At 42.1% G+C, this 21,137-nt stretch overlaps 2 protein-coding genes across 2 annotated transcripts in view; one reads left to right on the top strand and one right to left on the bottom strand.

Moving 5' to 3' along the window:
- Positions 1-7,634, top strand: part of NRAP (nebulin related anchoring protein) — a gene marked incomplete in the record, with an annotated part of 53,418 nt that extends 45,784 nt beyond the window's left edge. Inside the window, 7 exon segments of the mRNA XM_072424181.1 lie at positions 834-938; positions 1,306-1,404; positions 2,872-2,976; positions 3,460-3,567; positions 4,336-4,647; positions 5,238-5,372; positions 6,244-7,634. Of these exon segments, the coding sequence (XP_072280282.1) occupies positions 834-938; positions 1,306-1,404; positions 2,872-2,976; positions 3,460-3,567; positions 4,336-4,647; positions 5,238-5,372; positions 6,244-6,345 (966 nt within the window).
- Positions 7,635-10,003: 2,369 nt separating this feature from the next.
- Positions 10,004-18,798, bottom strand: HABP2 (hyaluronan binding protein 2). Its single transcript, XM_072424782.1, has 13 exons — positions 18,708-18,798; positions 17,228-17,305; positions 16,510-16,617; positions 15,946-16,062; positions 15,394-15,510; positions 13,125-13,313; positions 12,548-12,719; positions 12,172-12,266; positions 11,346-11,631; positions 10,979-11,121; positions 10,664-10,798; positions 10,262-10,401; positions 10,004-10,168 (listed from the first exon to the last, which is right to left on the bottom strand). Exons 1-13 carry the CDS (start codon positions 18,796-18,798, stop codon positions 10,004-10,006), a joined length of 1,836 nt encoding a protein of 611 aa, XP_072280883.1.
- Positions 18,799-21,137: the final 2,339 nt, after the last annotated feature.

Genomic DNA, 21,137 nt, shown 5'->3' with positions numbered 1-21,137 from the left:
GAACGAAGCCAATCTGATTATTAGAGACCGGTGACATCACCGAGATAAGAACACAGCCTATACAATCACTATAGACCAGTGACATCACAGAGACTTATCATATATATGAGAATGCAGCCAATCCGATCACCAGAGACCGATGACATCACCGAGATGAGAATTCAACCAATACCATCACTAGGGACTGGTGACATCACCGAGATGCTTCATTTTAATGAAATTGCAACCTTGTCCGATCACTGGAGACCAGTGGAGACGCTTTATATTCTGAGAATGCAGTTTATTATTGAAAGACCGATAACATCACTGATATATCTGTATTTCAATATCACAGCCAATCCATTCTCAGGAGACCCGTAACATTGGAGACCAATGACATCAATGTGCAGATTTCCATATACACAGCCTATGCATTTATTGAACTGGATAGTTCACATGGCAGCCTACCCATAGACCCCGATGACATTGACGTGAAGTGGTCAGAACAGTTTGGTTTAACCTATAAATGTTCTTTCAAAATGAGTCACATGGAATATCCCTTTAAATGCCTACTTTGCCTGGATAAAGGATCTTTTGGCTTTTGTCATTAATAATGAATTGGTATCTCATTTATTTTCTGTTCACATTATCAGTGTTAAATAAATATGTGAGTGGAAGCCAGCTGTAATGATTATACAATAAATATTTATTCCCCTCGTGCCGGGCTTGGCGCACTGGGCCCTGTTCTCTCTATTATTCAATGGCTCTGGTTTACAAAGAAGGAATGATGTTTGATGTCTGTTCCCCAGAGAGATTCTATTAAACCTAATTATCCCATTATTCTTCTTCTGCAGAATCGCTACAAATCGGACTTAAACTTTATGAGGGGAGTCGGCTGGGAAGCAGCAGGGTCTCCGCACATTGAGGGAGCCAAGAAGGCCGGAGAACTCATCAGCGAGGTCTGTATCAATGAGAGCTGGAGAGCCGCCATATTTATAGAGGCGATGGTCTACGTGATGCAGAACATTACAGATTATTAGATGCAGAGTTCCCATGTAGATTCTTTTTTTGAGGGTGTTGATGAGTTACAATAATTCAATTTTACAAATAAAGTGAAAGTTACATTTGTAACACATGATACGACATGGGAAGAAACATTGTAATTGAAATGGACAGATTAAGCCAAACCCTGATATGCCAACTCAATTTCATAGCAATTATGATGCCAAGAGGTTCTGAATATCCACAACAAAAGCGAAAGTTTTGGGTAGAATTGAGTTGTAAATCTTTGATTATAATGCTGGCAATCGAATCTCTGTTTTGTAGACCAAATACCGACAAAATCCAGACTCCATTGGCTTTACTGCGGTGGCCGACTCTCCTGGACTGCGTCATGCAAAGAACAGCTACCTCCAGTGCAGCGAGGTAAGACCCTCTACCTGTAACAGGGGGAAAACATCACTAACATTACAGACATTAATACTAGATGCCCCTTGGCATGCTCTTATATATAAAGCAATGGATGGGCAGCCATTGATACGTTCCCCATGTGATCTTTGAACATAGAAGTACATCAGAGGACAGTTAGACATGCAGGCTTGACCCAACCATTTCTGGACATGTAGGCTTGACCCGACCATCACTGGACATGCAGGCTTCAGCCAGCCAACCCTGGGGATGTAGGCTTGACCCAACCATTACTGGGCATGCAGGCTTGACCCAACCATCTCTGGACATGTAGGCTTGACCCAACCATCTCTGGACATGTAGGCTTGAGCCAGCCTTCACTGGACATGGAGGCTTGACCCAACCATAATTGGAAATGTAGGGTTGACCCAACTATCACTGGACATGAAGGCTTGACATGACCATCATTGGACATGTAGGCTTGACCCAACCATCACTGGACAAGTAGGCTTGAATCAACCATCTCTCGACATGTAGGCTTGAGCCAGCCTTTACTGGACATGGAGGCTTGACCCAATCATAATTGGACATGTAGGCTTGACCCAACCATCACTGGACATGTAGGCTTGACTCAACCATCTCTGGACATGTAAGCTTGAGTCAGCCATCAATGAACATGGAGGCTTGACCCATCCATCACTGACATGTGGGCTTGAGCCAGCCATCACTGGATATGTAGGCTTGACCCAACCATCAATATACATATAGGCTTGACCCAACTATCATTTGACATGGAGGCTTGACCCAACTCTCATTTGACATGACCTAACCATAATTGGACATGTATGTTTACTCAACAATCATTGGACCCACAGGCATGACCCAACCATCACTGGACATATAAGCGCGGCCCAACCATCACTTGACATGTAGGCTTGATCCAACCATCATTGTAAATATAGGCTTGACCCAACCATTGTTTGACATGTAGGCTTGATCCAACCATCACTTGACATGTAGGCTTGACCCAACCATCACTTGACATGTAGGCTTCATCCAACCATTATTTGACATGTAGGCTTGACTCAACCATCACTTGACATGTAGGCTTGACCCAGCCATCATTTGACATGTAGGCTTGACCCCACCATGATTGGACATGTAGACGTGACCCAACCATCATCCAACAAATTTGGCCCCACTGCAGAAATGCAGTGGAATAATGGGAAGGTAGCCATGGAACTTCTTATATTTGACTAAACTATTCCAGTTGCAGTGGGTTTTATCATTTTAGACTTGTTGTCCTCAAAGTGAGATCCTTAGCCAGATTGGTCAATAACTACCTATCGCTAATAGGTGGTTGAATTTTAAAGGTCATGGAAATTATGCCTTGTACAGTAATAAGGGTGAATAATGAAATATTTGGTAGTGACCATGATATCTAGTTATGTTTGAATTACAAATTTTTCTGTCTGTGTTTTCCAGAGATTGTATAAATCTGGAGACCAGGAATCCATGCACCGGTACACACTCCCTCCAGACCATCCGGACTTCATACGGGCCCGTATCAATGCAACACTGATCAGTGACGTAAGTACAATAAATGGATAAATGGAGTGATTTTGCTTCAGGGTGAAATATTCAAATTTTACCAGGTGGAGAGACCACCAAACTTTAATAAAATAATCACATGATTTTGTTTTTTAAGCCATGTGATCACCACCAGCATCATTGGCACCTACACCATGTCCTGGGTTTGTTAACAATCAATGCCATGTCAATTTTTCTGGTTCTGATGGTCTTTTTGGGACACATCAGCCTGCCAATTCTAATAGGAAAAACCAAAACCCTAGAGAACATATACATTATTCCATTGCTCCTCACCACTGACCCAATATTGGGATTGATAAAACCCAACAGAGATTGTTATTGCAATCCATACATGTCCAGATGACATCCATGCCTCCCCCTTTCTTTTTTGTTGTCATGTCACAAGGATAGGAAAACATTTTTAGGTCACTTTAAATGTTGGGTTTTTGAGCCCTAAATGTAATTTTCACATTATTCCAATAGAAAGCCTACAAGACGCTGTGGGAGCAGTCCCGGGCAGCGGGCTACGACCTGAGACTGGACGCCATTCCCTTCCAAACCGCCAAAGCTTCCCGAGAGATCGCCAGTGATGTAAGTGAATTTTCAGGATTTACCTGGGGTTGAGTCAAAAGAACAAGATTGTGGGGATCCTACTAAAGATGAGGTACATGTAATTACCACGTGCACCCCTTTTTTCTAGTTTTGGATATAATAGAGAATAATTAAAGCCCCTTATCCTGTTTATTTTAATGTTTGAGTCCTGTGTGGGCAACAACTATTCTTCAAATTTTACAACCTCGGAAACGTGGGGAAATCTCTGCAATGGGACCATAATAAATAACGAAGAGAAGTTCTAATCCAAACATAGGACCCGGGGTCACCAACCTACCAAAAAAAGTTTAGTGGAACTTCAAATTTGTCAATAACTTTCTACAATGCAGGGCGTGGCAGAGTCCCCTGGTCAGGGCTACATAGTGACCATGAGCATGCCAATGAAATAGATATATTATATGCAGCAACCATCACTTGGTGTTCCTTGATGTTATAATAATGTCATACTCCTGCCAAAAATGCCCAGATTTATGGAGGACTATGAGGTCATCATAGATGAGTGGTCACTGATTGGTGTATATGGTTGTTTTTGACAAATGAGACATTCTACGAATAATTGTAGGAGAACTTTATTGGAATTCTGGTGACCTCAAGTTTCTTGCTTTGGTTTCTCTCATGGGGCTATCCATTACTGTCACAGATGGTGATATTGGATGGGCCAGTAATGTTTTACCTTTTTTTGGAAATATAATTAGTCATTGTCCTGGACATCTTTGTTTTATTGGGTTCACATTTATGTTTCCGCAGTTCTGTTACAAAGAAGCTTTTGTCAAGGACAGGGGACATCAAATTGGTTACCGCAGCATTATTGACGACCCCAAGGCGCAGCACGTGATGAGGGTCAGCAAACTTCAGAGCGACCGCGAGTATAAGAAGCTCTCGGAGGAGACCAGGTCACAGGTCCACACTCACCTGAACCAACCCGGATTCATCCAGGCCAAAAAGAGCCAACAACAAGCCAGCGATGTCAACTATCGCCAACACCTCCACCAGTACACGTGTGACCCGCAGCAGCTCACGCTAAAACACGCCAAGCAGGCACACAGTCTGCAAAGCGACGTACGTACCATGAACTGCCCACATGGGTTATAATGGGTCTATTTACAGGGCATGCTGGGGGGGGCAAGATGGTCTATTGAGTGTTTTTGGTTTATGGGTTTAGGTAAATGTGTTCAAGGTATAGAAGGACTTTGTTCTTCTGTAGATGGCATCAGTGTGCTTCTGAGATTATTCAGAATTCAAAGGCAGCTGCATCTGACCTGCAGTTCTAAAAGGTTTTGCATTTTGATTCCGGCATTGACTGGCATTTTCCATTCCTATTGGGCCTGATTTATTAAAGCTCTCTAAGGCTGGAGAGAATACATTTTCATGATCCAGCAAACCTGGACTGGATCTAGTCCAATATTCCAAACATTTGCTAGCAAATAGGAAATTACTTTGAAGAAGTCCATTCCAGGTTTGCTGGATCACCCAGCTTCACTGATCAAAGTGTATCCTCTCCAGCCTTGAAGAGCTTTAATAAATCAGGCCTATTGAGCTGCAGTCACTTTCACTGATCCTTATTATTTTATGTTAGCTTGATGAATGTATTAGTAAGGATTGATTTTTCATTGTATATAGCTGATTTAATTTTTTTGTTTTGTCTGCAGGTAAAATACAAATCTGATCTGAACTGGATGAAGGGTGTGGGCTGGACCCCTCCCGGGTATTACAAAGTGGAACTTGCCCGCCGGGCAGCAGAACTGGCAAATTCTCAGGAAGGGGAGGGGTATTTTGCTGCAGAGGTAAGTATCAGAAATCCATTTTTTTACAAATTGTCTTGCATATTGAACTGTTCACAACCTGCAAATAAGGGAAGTTGATGGTTTTTATAAAGTGTCTCTTTATAAAGAGACAACATGGCATATCAGTTTTCTCTGCCCAGATCTAAATCCAGCAAGTGATTAAAAAATTTAAATCTTAGGGTTCTATTTATAAAATATTCCCAGTTCAATTCATCGTAAATTTGCTGACAGATGGTTATATCTCTCTACTCTTCTCCTTTTAGGTCCTATTAAAACAATGACTCGTTCTGCCACCTAGTGGCCAATTGTCACAATAGGAAATAAATTATTATTAACATTATTATTAATCTTATTATTAATAATAATAAACAGGATTTATATAGCGCCAACATATTACGCAGCGCTGTACATAGGGATGATTTATTATGAATTATTTGACATTAATTGACTATTAGGAGATAGAGGGGAAATCTTCTCAATGGGGACAATTATGAGCAGATATCTCCTCTGGTTTTCTGTTGAGTCTCCAGGACAGGATATCCCCATTGGTGGAGTGACACGGGTATTGTAGGTTTGATTCAAGTCTGACCCCAGTTGGGTGATTTTTGGGCCTTCGTTGTCGTAATGTGGCTCATCACTCACCCATGGAGATAAATTGGTCGTCCATCTTCCAGGATGAACTGATCAATGTGCGGCAATAAGTCGCCAAATCCATGGAGGTTTTGGATGTTGACCAGGTGGGGGTGGGACTGGTGGCTTTTGTCCTCGGCAATGCTTTGCAGAAATTGCCCCTTCTATATCAAGAAATAGGAAATATTAATTGGCCAGAGCAATCAGCGGTCTAACATACCTTTCCCCTCCTTGTCCCCAGGACGTCCGGGACTCGCAGTCCCCACAGCAGAGCGGTGTGAACCCTGACGCATCAGAAATCCTACACGTGAAGAGGCGGAAAGTTGTCCCCATAAGGAAATAATTGGATTTGGTGTTGGGATGTAGATCACATGGACATTTCTGCATTACAGTTAGCCCTGCTTGCAATCCTCCGCACTTTGGAATAAGTTGTTGTATTGAGTTGGCCACATGTGTTACAATCTGATCCTACAATCTCAACAAAGCCAAAAAGAACGATAACCAATACAAAAAGTCTTACAATTCATATTTTTTATAAAGAATAAAAAAAAAAATCTGTTACCTGTCTGCATGCTTGAAGCAAAACCTTTGCTCTTTGTGGACGCAGTGGTCTCTCTGCAGCAGAGGTCAGACACCTCCTGCTGATTCAGAGCTTGATTTGACCTATCGGCATGCCCGATTTCTGCAGAGAGACTGCTGCTTTGCACAGACACAGCTACTGTCCTTCTCTGCCAACAGGCACAGTCTTTTCTATGCAGGCCATGGCTGCTTCATCTAGAAAACAATCTGTAAGATTGTACGCTCGGATTGTAATGTGTGTGTCCAGGATAAAGTTACTGATAGAAGGTGTTTTATATTATACTGTATCAGAGAATGTTGTTATGGGTGGAAGGTGGCAATGACTGATACCGCACCATATGCCACCTTCTTCAGAAAGGGTTAAATCTGAAAAATCTACCTCTGTAAAAGGCTCCTCCTGCAGGGGGCGCTCTTCCTGCAAAAAGAAGTTTACCTATGATCAAGCAAGCTTTTTATCCTAAAGTGGACCTGTCTCAGTGTTATTCAACAAGATCAGAAAAGCTCCACTTTTTGCCATTAAACACTATCCTTCTGCTCCAGTCAATGACTAAGATGATGTCATCAGTCTGCTGCAGGCAGGAAGAAGCATTTCCTCAGTCTCCTCTCAGATTGTAACATTGTATCTGGTCACATGATCAGAGGCTGCAGCAGATCTGTAAAGCAAATTGCATTGTCTATGGGAGATAACACTATACATATCTACACAATACTCAGTAAGCACCTAACATAAATCTGATGACAGGTCCTCTTTAATGCTTCAGAATGCTGACAGGTTGTCTTCAGAGGTGCTAGAGACCCAGACGGATTTTTCTGCTATTAAAGATTGTCACTGAACGTTTTGGGGGGGTGATGAGTAAAAAAGTGGTGAATGTTTTCTAAGGATCTTAGGTGAATCACCTCTCACTAGCAGCCATTGCTTTCTGCCATGATGGCGTCTCCAGCGTGGCGCACTTTTCTTACGATAGGACTGGCAGGATCAGTTGTGTACTAGAAGCATTGAAACCGATTTGTAAAACTTCGATTTGTTTGTAAGAAATAAACTTCAATACAGACCATGTTTGTCCTGTGGATTTAAAGAGGCGGCCGGTGGATGTTTTGTGGGGCGATGACCCCTGGATTGTGCAGGCTGATGTTTACAGAATGGGGCCCTTTCCTGGTGAGCTTGGGGCCCGGCCATACAGATCAAATGGAAATAACACTGTGCTGGGTTACAGATAGAGAAATGATGGAACCAATTGATTCAGATGGATTATTATCACTAAAGTCATGGAATTTGTATTGAGCCTCAGGGTCCTGCCTTGGAAAAAGTAAAAAACATCAGAATTTTTGGAATCCAAAAATTCAAATATTATTATATTATTATTATTGAATTAAAAAACTTAGACAAAGTCGGGAGCCAAACTTGAAATTTATTGACAAAATTGAGAAAGTTTACTACTTCATCCATAACTAACAAAAACAAACCCTACTACACACACTTTAGGGTTGAAAAGTCTATTTTTCTATCTATCTATGCAGTGTGTGTGTTGTTCATCCTCTCACATCACAAGTTTGTGTGACACTAAATATTACACTCTGCAGTCTCTAATAGTTTGAAACAAACACAATGCCCCTGGTATTCAGGCACCATGTGATCATTGCCTAGGCTTTGTGTCACATGATGTGTGTGCAGGAATATTGTTAACGTATTGCATGTATTGAAAATGATGATGTGAGGGGGTAATACAGGCTAGATGTAGTTCATTTTGGAATTCTTTGGGGGGCCAAAAAAAGGACCCTGAGGACCAGATTTGGCCATAGGCCAAAGTTTGACACTCGTGCTATATATCTTGCTATGTATGTTCAGTTTTGTCTGTGGCATGCTGATTGTTGAGGATTTTGTTGTGGTGTATATATATAGTTATAATAATAAGAATATCTTATTCTTGCCAAGTTCTTGCCCCACTTCCCAAAAGTGTAATTTGGTCACTGTAGCTTGGTCATTATATATTGTAAGTCCCTAAATTGTAAGTTTACCTTTTGAGTTTTCTTGACAAATTCTGTTTTCACACTTTTTGGTTCAGATTTGGGTCAAGTTTTTGTTTCTGCAGAGGAAAACCTCAGACGCAAATCAATGATGCAAACATTGGGCCTGATTTATTAAAGCTCTCCAAGGCTGGAGAAGAAACACCTTCATCAGTGAACATGGGTGATTCAGAAAACCTGGTATAGAGTTCTTAAAAGTAATTTCCTATTTGCTACCAAATCCTGAACCAGATCCATTCCAGGTTTGCTGGATCACCCAGCTTTTTTGATGAAAGTGTATCCTCTCCAGCTTTAATAAATCAAGCCCAATTAGTGAGGAATACCGACCATTCAGGACTTCAATTTAACATCATTTAATTCCCAGCCAACTGCATGGAGATTTGAAGACGAAGAAAGATCTGAGGGATCTTCAACAGTGCCAACTGAATTGTTGACGTTCATGACCTGATATTGGCAGATCAGTGAATCTCTTCTAATACAATGGCCGGCTGGACACTACAGACATCCAATGAATGTGTTGGGTTTGTAACTCATCAGCTGTTGGGTATAGAGAAGCCAATTGGGTGGCGAAATGTTTGAATGGCACCAAGTACCAATATCATATGAACACCTTTCAGTTGATCTTGCAGCATTTTGAGTGACAACTTTTTGGAACAATAGTTTATGAAACATGGTAATACCACTATGACTTAGAGACCAGTCAACATTTATTGTAATGGCGGCACTTGGGTTCTCCACAGCTGAAGAAATTCAAGGCCCAAAAGTCTTCAGGAAAGGTTGTGGCCAAAGGTTTTGGGGATACAGAAGGCTTTAAAGATCCAAACGATAATGCAGGGCACTTCTTTAAATTGATTAAAGGAGGCATTGAAAGGAAAATGGTGAGGGCAGCTGTGGGCAGGAGTTCTCCTTTGGCAGGACCATTCACCTTTTTTGAAAAATTTGGTATTTTAAGTGCATGGATCCTTTACCCGACTCACCAGATGTTAGTACGCCTTGCTATCCCTGAAAAGAACATTTCTGATTGATTCAGAGACATTAGAATGTTTTTTGGAATATTTATTGAAACTTAAGAAATGATGTGCAAAGTGTATTAAACTTTAGGCTGAATATGTGAAATGCCGGTTTCATAGCTCCAGGTCATTTCCCTCTTGGCCGGCCCAGAACTTTTTAGCACCCCCCCCATACTATAGCACAGATAATTCTTGTTGATATACATAAAGGTACATAACAAGTGTGGCCCATGAGGGGCTTTAAACTAACATTGTCCAGTTACTGCAACATACCCCTCATACCCCCGCCCCATGCCCACTGATGGCTGTGCATCAGCCAAAAAAGTCCCAAAGTGCCCACCATGGTAGCAACAAGGCATCAGTTGTGTCATCCTCACAATAACACATTTATGAATTTGCTTTCATGGTCTGTATGATCCAAGGGACAAATCTGTAGACGTGAGTGTAGACCCCGGGCTTGTTTTTCATACCGCACTTGTCTCCCCAGCTGACCATGCCGGCGACTTGAGTCACTCCTTTCCATTCACAGGCAAGGGGACCTCCAGAATCACCCTGAGTAGAGAAACAGATGGGTAAGTATGCAGAAGGAAGACAATGGTGGCCTCCATTCTGTAGAGAAACCCGAGACAGAACAGAAGGACCTACCTGACAAGCATCAATTCCTCCCTCGGGGACTCCGGCACACAGCATACTCTTGTCAATATATTTGCCATAAATTGTGGGGTCGGAGCAGTTGGCTTCAGAGATGACCTGGACGGAAGCTTCCAGCAAGTAGTCAGGAAAACCTACATTAGAGTAGAGGAATATGAAATCAATTGGGGTCTTCCAAGGCTCTTTGAACACACAACTTCCTAACGGCAGATATCATCTAGTGAAGAGCAAATATTTCCCCATCTGGAAGATATCGGCCTATGTATGTGTGGCTATAGCGCCATCTTTGTTTAGCCCTCATCTAGGGTCCACTTCCTAGTCCCATCTACTTCCCTAACACTTTTTCCTCCATTTTTTCAGCGGGGCATTTCTCTAGAGAAAAGTCATGGAACTTACCATTCTCAGTCATCCCCCACCCAGCTATTTCACATGTTTTTCCAGGTGGAAATTCTCGATCCGGTAAACAAGCCGTCTTTACAAAGCGCGTCTCCCTTGCGCACGTCCCGTTCACTTTCTTCAGTTTTATTAGGGCTGCAATTAAAAGAAAGCAAATTCACATTTAAGGAGTGAGACTCAGCACTTGAAGAAGTCAGGCAGAAAGATTTTGGAAAATATTGGATTTTTTAGACAATGACTGGTTAATAAATTTAACACAAACATTCCAGAGCCACTGAAAGCTCAGGTTAGTCCCGGTGAGAAGGGGTCACCCACCAATATCGTTGTGCAGGCTGTAGGCTCCCTCCATATATTTCTCATGTACAATGATCTTCTCCACCTCCAGCACCTGCTCCGAGCTCTCGTTCTTCATTAGGTCAGTTTTACCCAGAAACACTCTCCAGAAGTTTTGAAATGGCCTGCATGAAAATTTAGAAAAATGTTAAATGTACATAGGAGAAGCCATATTGGTTTATTACAATGTGCCCTCCATGCTCCCCTTCATTAAATTTGCCCCCAAGTCTCCCCTTCATTAGATCTGCCCTCCATCTTTACCCCAGTTGCACAGTTGCACCGGCTCCTCTCCAACACACTGCTGGTGGTCCTTTAGAAAAAGACAATAATGGGATTTTTGGGTACTCACACTGCTTTCATACAATGGCCAGCGGTCAGAATCCAACACTCGGCTATCAGAGTGCCACCACACAGATGTCTGAACTCTAATCCTCTGAGAGACGCCTGCACCTGCAGGGACGCCAACCAAGGGTGCTTTCCAGGTTGCGTCCTCTTTCCACCAACAATCCGACCACGGATGCCTGAATTCTCTCTTATTCCACACGTGGTGAATGAATTCTTCACAGTCGCTGTTGTGCTGGGGATGACCGTGGTGCTAGGTGGCTTCACGATGGTAGTGATGTTAAGACGCAAAACTGCAAAACATAAAGAGTAGAGATTGGCTATGAGAGAGATGATTGCATAGGGTGCTACAAAGAAGGATGGATAGACAGACGGAATAATATATAAAGTGATTGTTACAGTGTCACTGTGAACCTAGTGACCTGGTAACCCCTCTAGTGATGGTGACCCCACAATTCTATCTATATAGGGGAATCAGGACCTCCTTCCTCCTGCTGGTGACCCCTCTAGTGATGGTGACCCCACAATTCTATCTATATAGAGGAATCAGGACCCCCTTCCTCCTGCTGGTGACCCCTCTAGTGATGGTGACCCCACAATTCTATCTATATAGAGGAATCAGGACCCCCTTCCTCCTGCTGGTGACCCCTCTAGTGATGGTGACCCCACAATTCTATCTATATATGGGAATCAGGACCTCCTTCCTCCTATGGTGACCCCTCTAGTGATGGTGACCCCACAATTCTATCTATATAGGGAATCAGGACCTCCTTCCTCCTGCTGATGACCCCTCGAGTGATACAGCCAATCAGGGCTTAAACATCCATACATACCTCGTGGGCAGTGGGAAACTTCACATTCATCCCATCTCAGTTTCTTTTTCCCATCCAGGTAATAGCACCATGGTTTCTCTGCTCCATCTGGATTCCTGTGTGGATGAGACAATAGGTATGACTTGGTGTCACATATAATACATTACCCTGCAACATCTTAGCACGACCCAGAGGGGGACAGAAGTTTTACCAGCTCCTTTCCTGGACTGAAATTTTTTACTCCACATAAAGTTCTCAGCATCATAGTTCCTCAGAAACCATGAGTTGGTTTTTCTCTACCATCCACCATAAAAGGGAAGTTTATGGACCATCCAAGGACCATCTAATTTCTTTTATATTAGAAGTTGTGCAGGCAGCCATTAATCATGGAACTTACCGGCAGAAGTTGTGCTCTCCGATCCCGTATTGCCAGATGTCTGGAACGAATGCATTGACATCCTCTTTACTCAGATGGTAAGAGTCCCATGGAAGGCACCGGTGTCCACTCTCTGTGCGGCTGACATGGCCACGATATCGAAATCCGTTGTTTCTGTAGCAGTCATGTGACTCTGTAGAACAATAATAAACATTGTGTCAATAAAAGAAGTATTTTACTTCTCTAAATGAATCCTTAAAACCTCACTATGCTTAAAATTGATCTGATCACCATTAAGACAGAACTCACAATATCCACTCGATTTTCTTTTGTATTGGATAGAATTAGGAATAGTTTAACTCAGAGAGCTCACTTGCAAAATAATAAACTTTCTTCTAGTCTTGATTTGATAGCCAAGAGTTTGAGTGACTGCAATGTTCTCTAGTCTGCATATTCTTTATAAATCAATAGGGATTAAACCTGAAGATTTCTCTAACAGGGGTCGGCAAACTCTTTGGACTACGGGGCCATTTTCGGGAGGTCAAGAGAGCACACTAGGTCAGAAGAAAGAAGGTGTCCAAAAGTTTTTTTCCCCAACCATGACTGGTCTTTCGCTCATCCTCGATGTAATCTCTGTACGTGTGCACGTGCTTGGCATTGAAATGCTCTAAACACAGGTCTTTGTTGCCACGTTGGATGAAGAATAAATTCTCTGTCCATTTGGGGTTGGAGACACGACCTTCGAGGTCAACCTTCAGGAGACTGGTAGCTGCGTTTTGCTTCTGCTCTTCAGGCATAGTAATTGGGGTTACGGTGTGGGGACTCGATGATATTGATGATGTTCGGAACTTGCGATAACGCAACAATTCAATTAGGCCCGATCCAACAATAAATAACTAGGGGGGCATTAGGCTCTCTAGCTGAAATACTGGCTAGGCCATATCCAGCCTAAAGGCCGGAGTTTGCTTACCACTGCCTTATAGGATTATATATCTAAAGGACAGCTCACAGTCAAGACATGGCTTCCTTGGCTGAGGTCCTGGGAAGAATTGTGTGGACACTTCACAAACTCCAGAAATATCTTCTACCCAGGGACATTACCAATAAAATTCTGGAACTTCTACTTTTCTATTTGAGGGCCTTTGCTATCCACACCTTCGCCATTTATTTGGAAACTTACCAAGTCTTAGGTAGAATCATGGACACCAACAGAATAAACCTAATGATCAAACCCATCGTTACACCACCAGTTTGCTGAAACGTTTCCTAAAGGTGGCTAACCATTGTCTGATCACAGAAATTTAGACTTTGGTGACCCCAAAGGTGAATGGTGTCTATGTCTATCCTGATAATAGGAGACGGATATCTTCCCTACAAGCGCCTCAATACATGGTACCCCTATAGGGAATTATGGACTCTCATTGATAACTAAATGATAAGAATAGATGTTTAGTTTCCATTCTCAACAAACTCCATAAATACTAAATAGGTTGTGGCTATAAAATCTAATCTTATTTATTGTATCATAACTATCACTTTTTATTGAAGTTGTTAAGCTTTCTCACTGAAATATATGTTTGCCCAAAAAACTTATTTCAGTTTTATGCCCACTCAGCTCGAATTCTAAACACAATTGTTATTGTCATCTTCATCAGGAGGTAATCATCATGTCCATGAATATCTTTTCATGTTCTGTTATCTCTGTTGACTTTTCCTGGACAGTCATTGTTTCCACCAGATAAGAGCAGTGATTGAGTTTTGTGGATATAAAGATGGATCTTGAACAAAGTTGTGTCTGCTATTTAATCTATTTTATATTTGGTTATCAGACACAAAGGACATAATGGATCCCAGTTAATAATTGGATAGGAAGATGCACTTCAATCGTAGAATGCAACATTGTCTAAAGCTACGTACACACTTCCAATTATTATCGTTGGAAAACGAACGACGAACGATCCTGCACGATATCTACGAACGATCGTATAGCACCGATCCTGCACATAGAGATAACGACACGATCGTTCGTAGATATTGTACACACAATAGATACGATCGTTTGAACGATAGAGGAACTATGTGCACGACAGGAAAGTGAACGAACGTTCGTTCATTACGCATGCTCAGCCCATGGACGATCAACGAACGACCGTACGCACGAACGATGTTCAACGATCGTCGTCCAATCCGATCCGCCGGTCCGGTCGTTCGTTTCCAGCGACTTTCCTCGTTCGTCGGCGTCGTTGGTTACTTTTTTACGAACGATTTTTTTGCCCAATCGATCGTTCGTCGTTCGATTGGAACGATAAAAATTGGAAGTGTGTACGCACCTTAACATTTGCACAAGTCAACATGGCCATGTATATGGGGAGAGATACATCATCATTATCATAATGCTCTCATGGAGAAAACAGTAAAGCTTTCATCTCAATCTTTGCTCATTGTTCCCCACTTCCCCCATTGAGATCAGTTAGCTGAGGGGGGGGGGGGTACAATTAGGAAACTGATAACCAATACAAATGGAGATCGGGAGATAACTATTTCAGCTTAATTTTGGAACCTGCATATACTGATCATCTTTTTATATTTATATTATTTTATTGGATCGACTATGTCCATAGGGTTTTATATCTGGGATATGTTTTTTCCCTAGTGGTTGAACTTGATGGACTTATGTCTTTTTCCAACCTACTATGTAACTATTATTAAACAGGATTTATATAGCGCTAACATATTACGCAACGGTGTACAATAAATAGTGGTTGCAAATGACATACTAATACAGAAAGTGAGAGAGGACCCTGCTCCGAAGAGCTTACAATCTATATATAAACCATTGGTTATAATATTTAGCAATGCATACACACCTATTTCACAAAACCTTCCTCTGCGATTCCTTGTACAGTCACAAGAAAACTTATTCTGACCCTTCACCACCCAGGTTCCACCATGCTTACACGGGTTGTACTTGCAGACATCTTCCACTGTAACACAAGAGAGATATAACAATGTTATGAATACGATGGACTCGAAGTATTTATTGTCCCCAATGGATGGGATGAAATTTGGGAAAATTGGGCAGCTGTAACCTAAAAGTGTCCGCTTTAGCATTAATTTATTTTTTGTTTTTGCCCCCTTTTGGGCCAACAACCACTAAGATCAGTGCACAGGGTGAAACTTTTCCTCTACCCTAATGTACAGCGCTGCATAATATGTTAGCGCTATATAAATCCTCTTTATTAATAACAATAATAATAATGTAGATCCTGTACTCTGCTCATCCCCTCCCAGTTCCTTTCATCCCCAATTGGGAGGGCGCCAGGCACTTTGCCATCTCCACCATGAGAACCAGAGGACATCAAACCATTTCTGTATTTTCCAAGACTAAAGAATTCTACAGATTCAGAGACGCGCCATACCTAGGTTGCAGGACGGGCCGTGGTACGGATAGTGGCATCGACACTTGTAGTAAGGCGCCATTTTCTTTAGGACGCACTCTCCATTCAGACAGGTGGTGTTATTACACGGGCGGATGGCTACAATAAAATAAAAACGAGAATTGATTTTAACATAAAAGAAATCCTTTGTGATCCAAATATGAAGAAATTGGAAGGGACCATTCCTTCACATATTAGGTATCCACAGACCCAAAGGAAGAGTGAAATACTTTCCAGGTGCCAAATGAAAAGGCGTTCAGTACCTTAGAGTTAATATTTTTATAAAGCAGCAAAAGCCTGAGTAGAAAAGCATGCTTCCTGCTTCAGAAAAGGACTATGGAAGCAGTGGTCTCTCTGCAGAGGTCCAATACGCCCCCTAATGAGTCACAACTAGAGCCCTCCAATCAGCAGGAAGCATCAGCACATCATCTCAGCCTTGTACAGTATAAGAATAGCTTTCGATTGATTGAAGAATATACTGTGGCAAGTCAGGAATTTCTTCATAAAGTTGAAAATTCAAATAAAGTTTGGCAATCCTTCTCTCACCTTTATCGCAGTTTAATCCAGTAAAGAATTCGGTGCAGCGACACATGTATCCCCGTTCCGTGGGCACACAAGTTCCATGATTAAAGCATGGCTGTGATAGGCAGGGATCTACGGAAAATTGTACAGTTATTACACAAAGCACACACCGCACAACATTTCTATCAGTCTGATGTGTGTTGTAAATACAAAACGCAGCGATGTCACATTATCTGCAGCAAAAGCTGAAAGAAATATTGTCTATATACAAGATCTGGGGGTAGTGTTACTTTATGTATTTGTTCTGTATTGAACTTCCTGTAATACAGACCGGTCACTGCTGCTCTCTCGACTTGTGCAGGGTGACTGGTCTTGTCTCCGCCCACTCTGTAGATTTCTGCAGACAGCCTATAGTGGGTGGAGCGATTAGGCCACTCCCACAGCTCTGCTCTCTGCATTGACTATGTAAAGTGAAATTTTTTACTGTTGGGAAAGGAAGGGTGAAAATATATGTATTGGTATTTGTCCCATTGGGGAGATTGTGTGGACACAGACAGAAATAAAAAAGTGGCAGAGTTTCTCAAAGTAAGATTTTGGCTTCATTCAGAACAGTCCCCAATAACACTGCAGTAAAGCAGAACATTTTGACTCCATACAGAACAGGACGGGGCCCCCGAAATATATATTACAGCATTGCATAAGACAATATTCATCTATCTTATATTATTAGGAGATACAGTACCCTCTAAATCATCGTAGTAATACAGATTGAGGGCTTGTACATTCTCAGCCAGACTTTTCTCTAATTCTTCGAAAACATCTGCAGAAGACACAGATCAACATGTCAGGACCAGCATCAGCCACAAGGGGGCGCCCCTAGAGCTCAGTGCAGCTTCCCAACTACCAACCTCAAAGACAAATGAGCCCATTGAGCAGCATTGCCTTATAAGGAAGAAATGATGAGCAGCTCATGATTGGTTATAAATCTTGCTCAAACGTTTCCAGTGAACTCTAAAATAATTTCGGGAGGGGGGCAAGCGGTTTTATTTAATTCTGGCAATTATTATCTAACAAAAGGAACAGGAAGCTGGAGGTAAATGTCTGCTCTACGGTCCCAACAACCTATGGTGACGGTGAACCCAAAACTTATCCCTAATACTTAACCATTAGCCATAAGAACTCGGTGTTAGGGGTCCAGGAGAGCTGATTGGGGGAAAAAAAACCCTAAAAATAAATAAAAATGCAAACCCCACCCACATGGAGACAGTTGAACCCCTTCTTCCTATGTCTTGGATACTTCAAAAGTGAGACCTCCCCGCCATAATCCCCCTGCTTTGTTCCTATCCATCTCAAAATTTGTGAATCCCTCCCCCCCTGTGTTCCCAGCTCCTCCTCCAGGTTACATGGAGAATAATATTTATTCTTATCAGTTCTGGGAAAAGAACCATTGGTGTTCCTGTAGAGGGGGTTTTATTAGTGGAAATACCCCAAAGAGGGTGGGAAATGGGCATATCCCTGTCCTATGGGGATCTGTGGGGTTAATGCCTGCTAATAGGGACCATTTTACTGAGTTAGGAGAAACCTGCAGTGCTAATGCCCCTCAGGGGGCAGCTCAGGGTTGCCTGGGGTTTAGGGGATCCACCTGAGTTTTAGGTATGGCACCATAGACATGCTACTTTGCACACTTTTATCACACATGGCTCCTGGGCTTGGCCTGGTACCAGGGAGTATGTAATGCCAGTCATTGCACTTTGGCACAGAACTTTATTATTGATGGGTGGGTCATCGGACGTTCCTCTGAACATTTGTGTGGGGTAGCATAAGGTCTTTTGATCATGCTCAGCCCCGCCCATGAGGACTCCTGTCTGTCCCCTCCCCTGAGGAAGAGCGCTCTCTGGTTTTGGCAAATATTTAAAAAGATTTTTACGTTTTTTTATTTTCTTCTAGAAGAAAAGTTTATTATTTACTAAGTGCACATGGAACGCCCCCGACATACGGTTACACATGTCATTGGCCCTCTTTATAAAGTCACATGACCATCAAGCCATTATAGTGTTATAGAGATCATTTACCAGGATGACGATGATGACGGTGGTGATGGTGATGATGGTGATGGTGGCCACGATGAGAGAGCTGTAGAGAGAAATAGATAGATTTTTTTTAGTGAATTCTGTTTTAAACTTTCATCATATCATATCTAAGAGCTAATTCTTCCTTTTCACTTGCTCTACGATAGGCAGTGCAATCAGCATCTGGTTTGACAGCCATTCCAATAAAATCAGTTAGACCTATAACTGGCCATGCACGAAGCATTATGGCAAAACTATGAATTCTAATTTTTTGTTTAAATCACAGGACAATCAAAGACATGAAATGGTGATTTCTATTGGCCGCACGGAGGAATCAGGAGAGTGCACCACAACTCAAATTCAATATGGTGTGCAGCATTTGTAACAAATATGAACCATTACTGACCAATGTATTGACTTGCCAGTCTATTGCTCCTGGGCCTGATTAATCAGAGCTATAGACTATCATGGGAAAATCTGTGTGATCCAGAAAACTTGGAATTGATTTCTTTAACCTCCTGACCGTTACACTGAGGTCTAGATTTCTGTACCAAAAGTGATCCATCGTTATTCATGAATTTTTTTTTTTAAATTGTAGACCTGTAACTTACAGAAATATGTCCGAACAGGGGTTCTAGTAGATATTATGAATATAAAAAATGTTTGAAACACACAATCATTTAAAAAAAAAAATTACTTTTAATAAAATTAAAGGAAAAACACAAAAATCAGCTTAAACATGACTACATAAACAAAGCTTGAAGCCATGGCAGGGGTCAGGCAGGCGGTGATGTCCAGGTCCAGGCAGAGATGTCAGAGTCCAAGCAGAGGTCAAAGCAGGCGGAGATGTCAGAGTCCAGGCAGAGGTCAGGGCAGGCGGCAGGCAGAGATGTCGGAGTCCAGGCAGAGGCCAAAGCAGGCAGCAAATGGTCAAAATTAGGCGAAGATCAGCAAAGGTAAGATAAAGCTACGTACACACTTCCAATTATTATCGTTGGAAAACGAACGACGAACGTTCCTGCACGATATATATGAACGATCGTCTAGCACCGATCCTGCACATAGAGTTAACGACACTATCGTTCGTAGATATTGTACACACAATAGATACGATCGTTTAAGCGATAGAGGAACTATGTGCACGACAGGAAAGTGAACGGACGTTCGTTCATTACGCATGCTCAGAGCATGAACGATCAACGAACGACCGTACACACGAACGATGTTCAACGATCGTCGTCCAATCCGATCCGCCGGTCCGGTCGTTCGTTTCCAACGAGTTTCCTCGTTCGTCGGCGTCGTTGGTTACTTTTTTACGAACGATTTTTTGCCCAATCGATCGTTCGTCTTTCGATTGGAACGATACAAATTGGAAGTGTGTACGCACCTTTAGACACAGTGTTACACACTAGCCATCCAGGGAATAAGTGGCAATTTTTAAAACTTTGATTCTGTATTTATTGGGGTTTGTTTTGAATTATTTTGTATTTGATTGGATACGGGAGTTTGTATCCAATCTAATACAAAATAAGAATTTGAATTTCCAAGTTATTACTTTTATTTTATTTATTTTTTTGTATTGGATTGGATACCGGAGTTTGTATTCAATCCAATATAAAATGAGCGTTTGAATTTACCAGTTATGTACTTTGTATTAATTTTATATTATTTTGTATTGGATTGGATACGCAAGTTTGTATCCAATCAAATACAAAACAAAAATTTGAATTTCCAAGTTATTTACTTTTTTTTAAATTTTTTTTATTTTTTGTATTGGATTGGATACGGGAGTTTGTATTCAATCCAATACAAAATGAATGAATGAGTTTCTATTTGAATTTCCCGCACACGCGCCGACGTCATCACGCACGCAGGGAGGAGCTGTCCAGTTTTTTTTTTCTCTGCCGGACGGCTTCTCCCTTCAGAGATCATCCGGCGCTGGAACGAGCAGGACGTCGGACGATCAGCGGGACCAGGTAAGAAGCCGGCCGGCATCTTGTGTCCCGCCGGCCGGGCGGCGGAACACAAGATGCCGGCTGGCGGAAGACAAGATGCCGGCCGGCATCTTACCGGTCCCGCTGGCACCCGACGCTGGAGAGGGAGATCGACGGACGACGCTGGACGGAGGACGACGCTGGAATACGAAAACGACGCTGGATGAGCACAGGGGGACCAGGTAAGTAAGGATGGGAAAAATCTCGGGGGTAACCATCCTAGCCATTTTTTTGTGCCCGAACGAAGGTCGGGCTTAACGGCAAGGTGGTTAAACTCATTTGCTTTTGGTCGGCAAATGTTTTCAATCCTGGACCAGATTCATTCCAAGCTTTCTGTATCCCCCAAGTTCTCTCTTGGAGAGTTTTAATATACAGTATCAGGTCCTAAAAATTGTAATGTATGGGATGCCCTAACAAAATACCAAAGGCATGACAAAATTAAGTTTATGTGTGTGCGTTAACATAATATAACCTATCTGTGTGAATTTGCCCTCAGAGATTGCTGCACCCAAGTGTGCAATAACAAAGAAAAATCATGGACATGAGATGATTCTCACATATCCTTGTTTGGGATGATCAGTTCCTCTAA

The sequence above is a fragment of the Pyxicephalus adspersus genome, chromosome 10 (genome assembly GCF_032062135.1).
Source record: "Pyxicephalus adspersus chromosome 10, UCB_Pads_2.0, whole genome shotgun sequence".
Classification (NCBI taxonomy): Eukaryota; Metazoa; Chordata; class Amphibia; order Anura; family Pyxicephalidae; genus Pyxicephalus; species Pyxicephalus adspersus.
This window is presented reverse-complemented; position numbering and strand designations above follow the sequence as displayed.

Coding starts and splice junctions, on each gene's coding strand:
- HABP2 (XM_072424782.1), bottom strand. CDS start 18,798: ATGCTTCGTGCATGGCCAGTTATAGGTCTAACTGATTTTATTGGAATG. Junction 16,618..17,227: donor TTACTACGATGATTTAGAGG/GTACTGTATCTC, acceptor AATTTTCCGTAG/ATCCCTGCCTATCACAGCCA. Junction 15,511..15,945: donor CGGCCCGTCCTGCAACCTAG/GTATGGCGCGTC, acceptor CTTGTGTTACAG/TGGAAGATGTCTGCAAGTAC.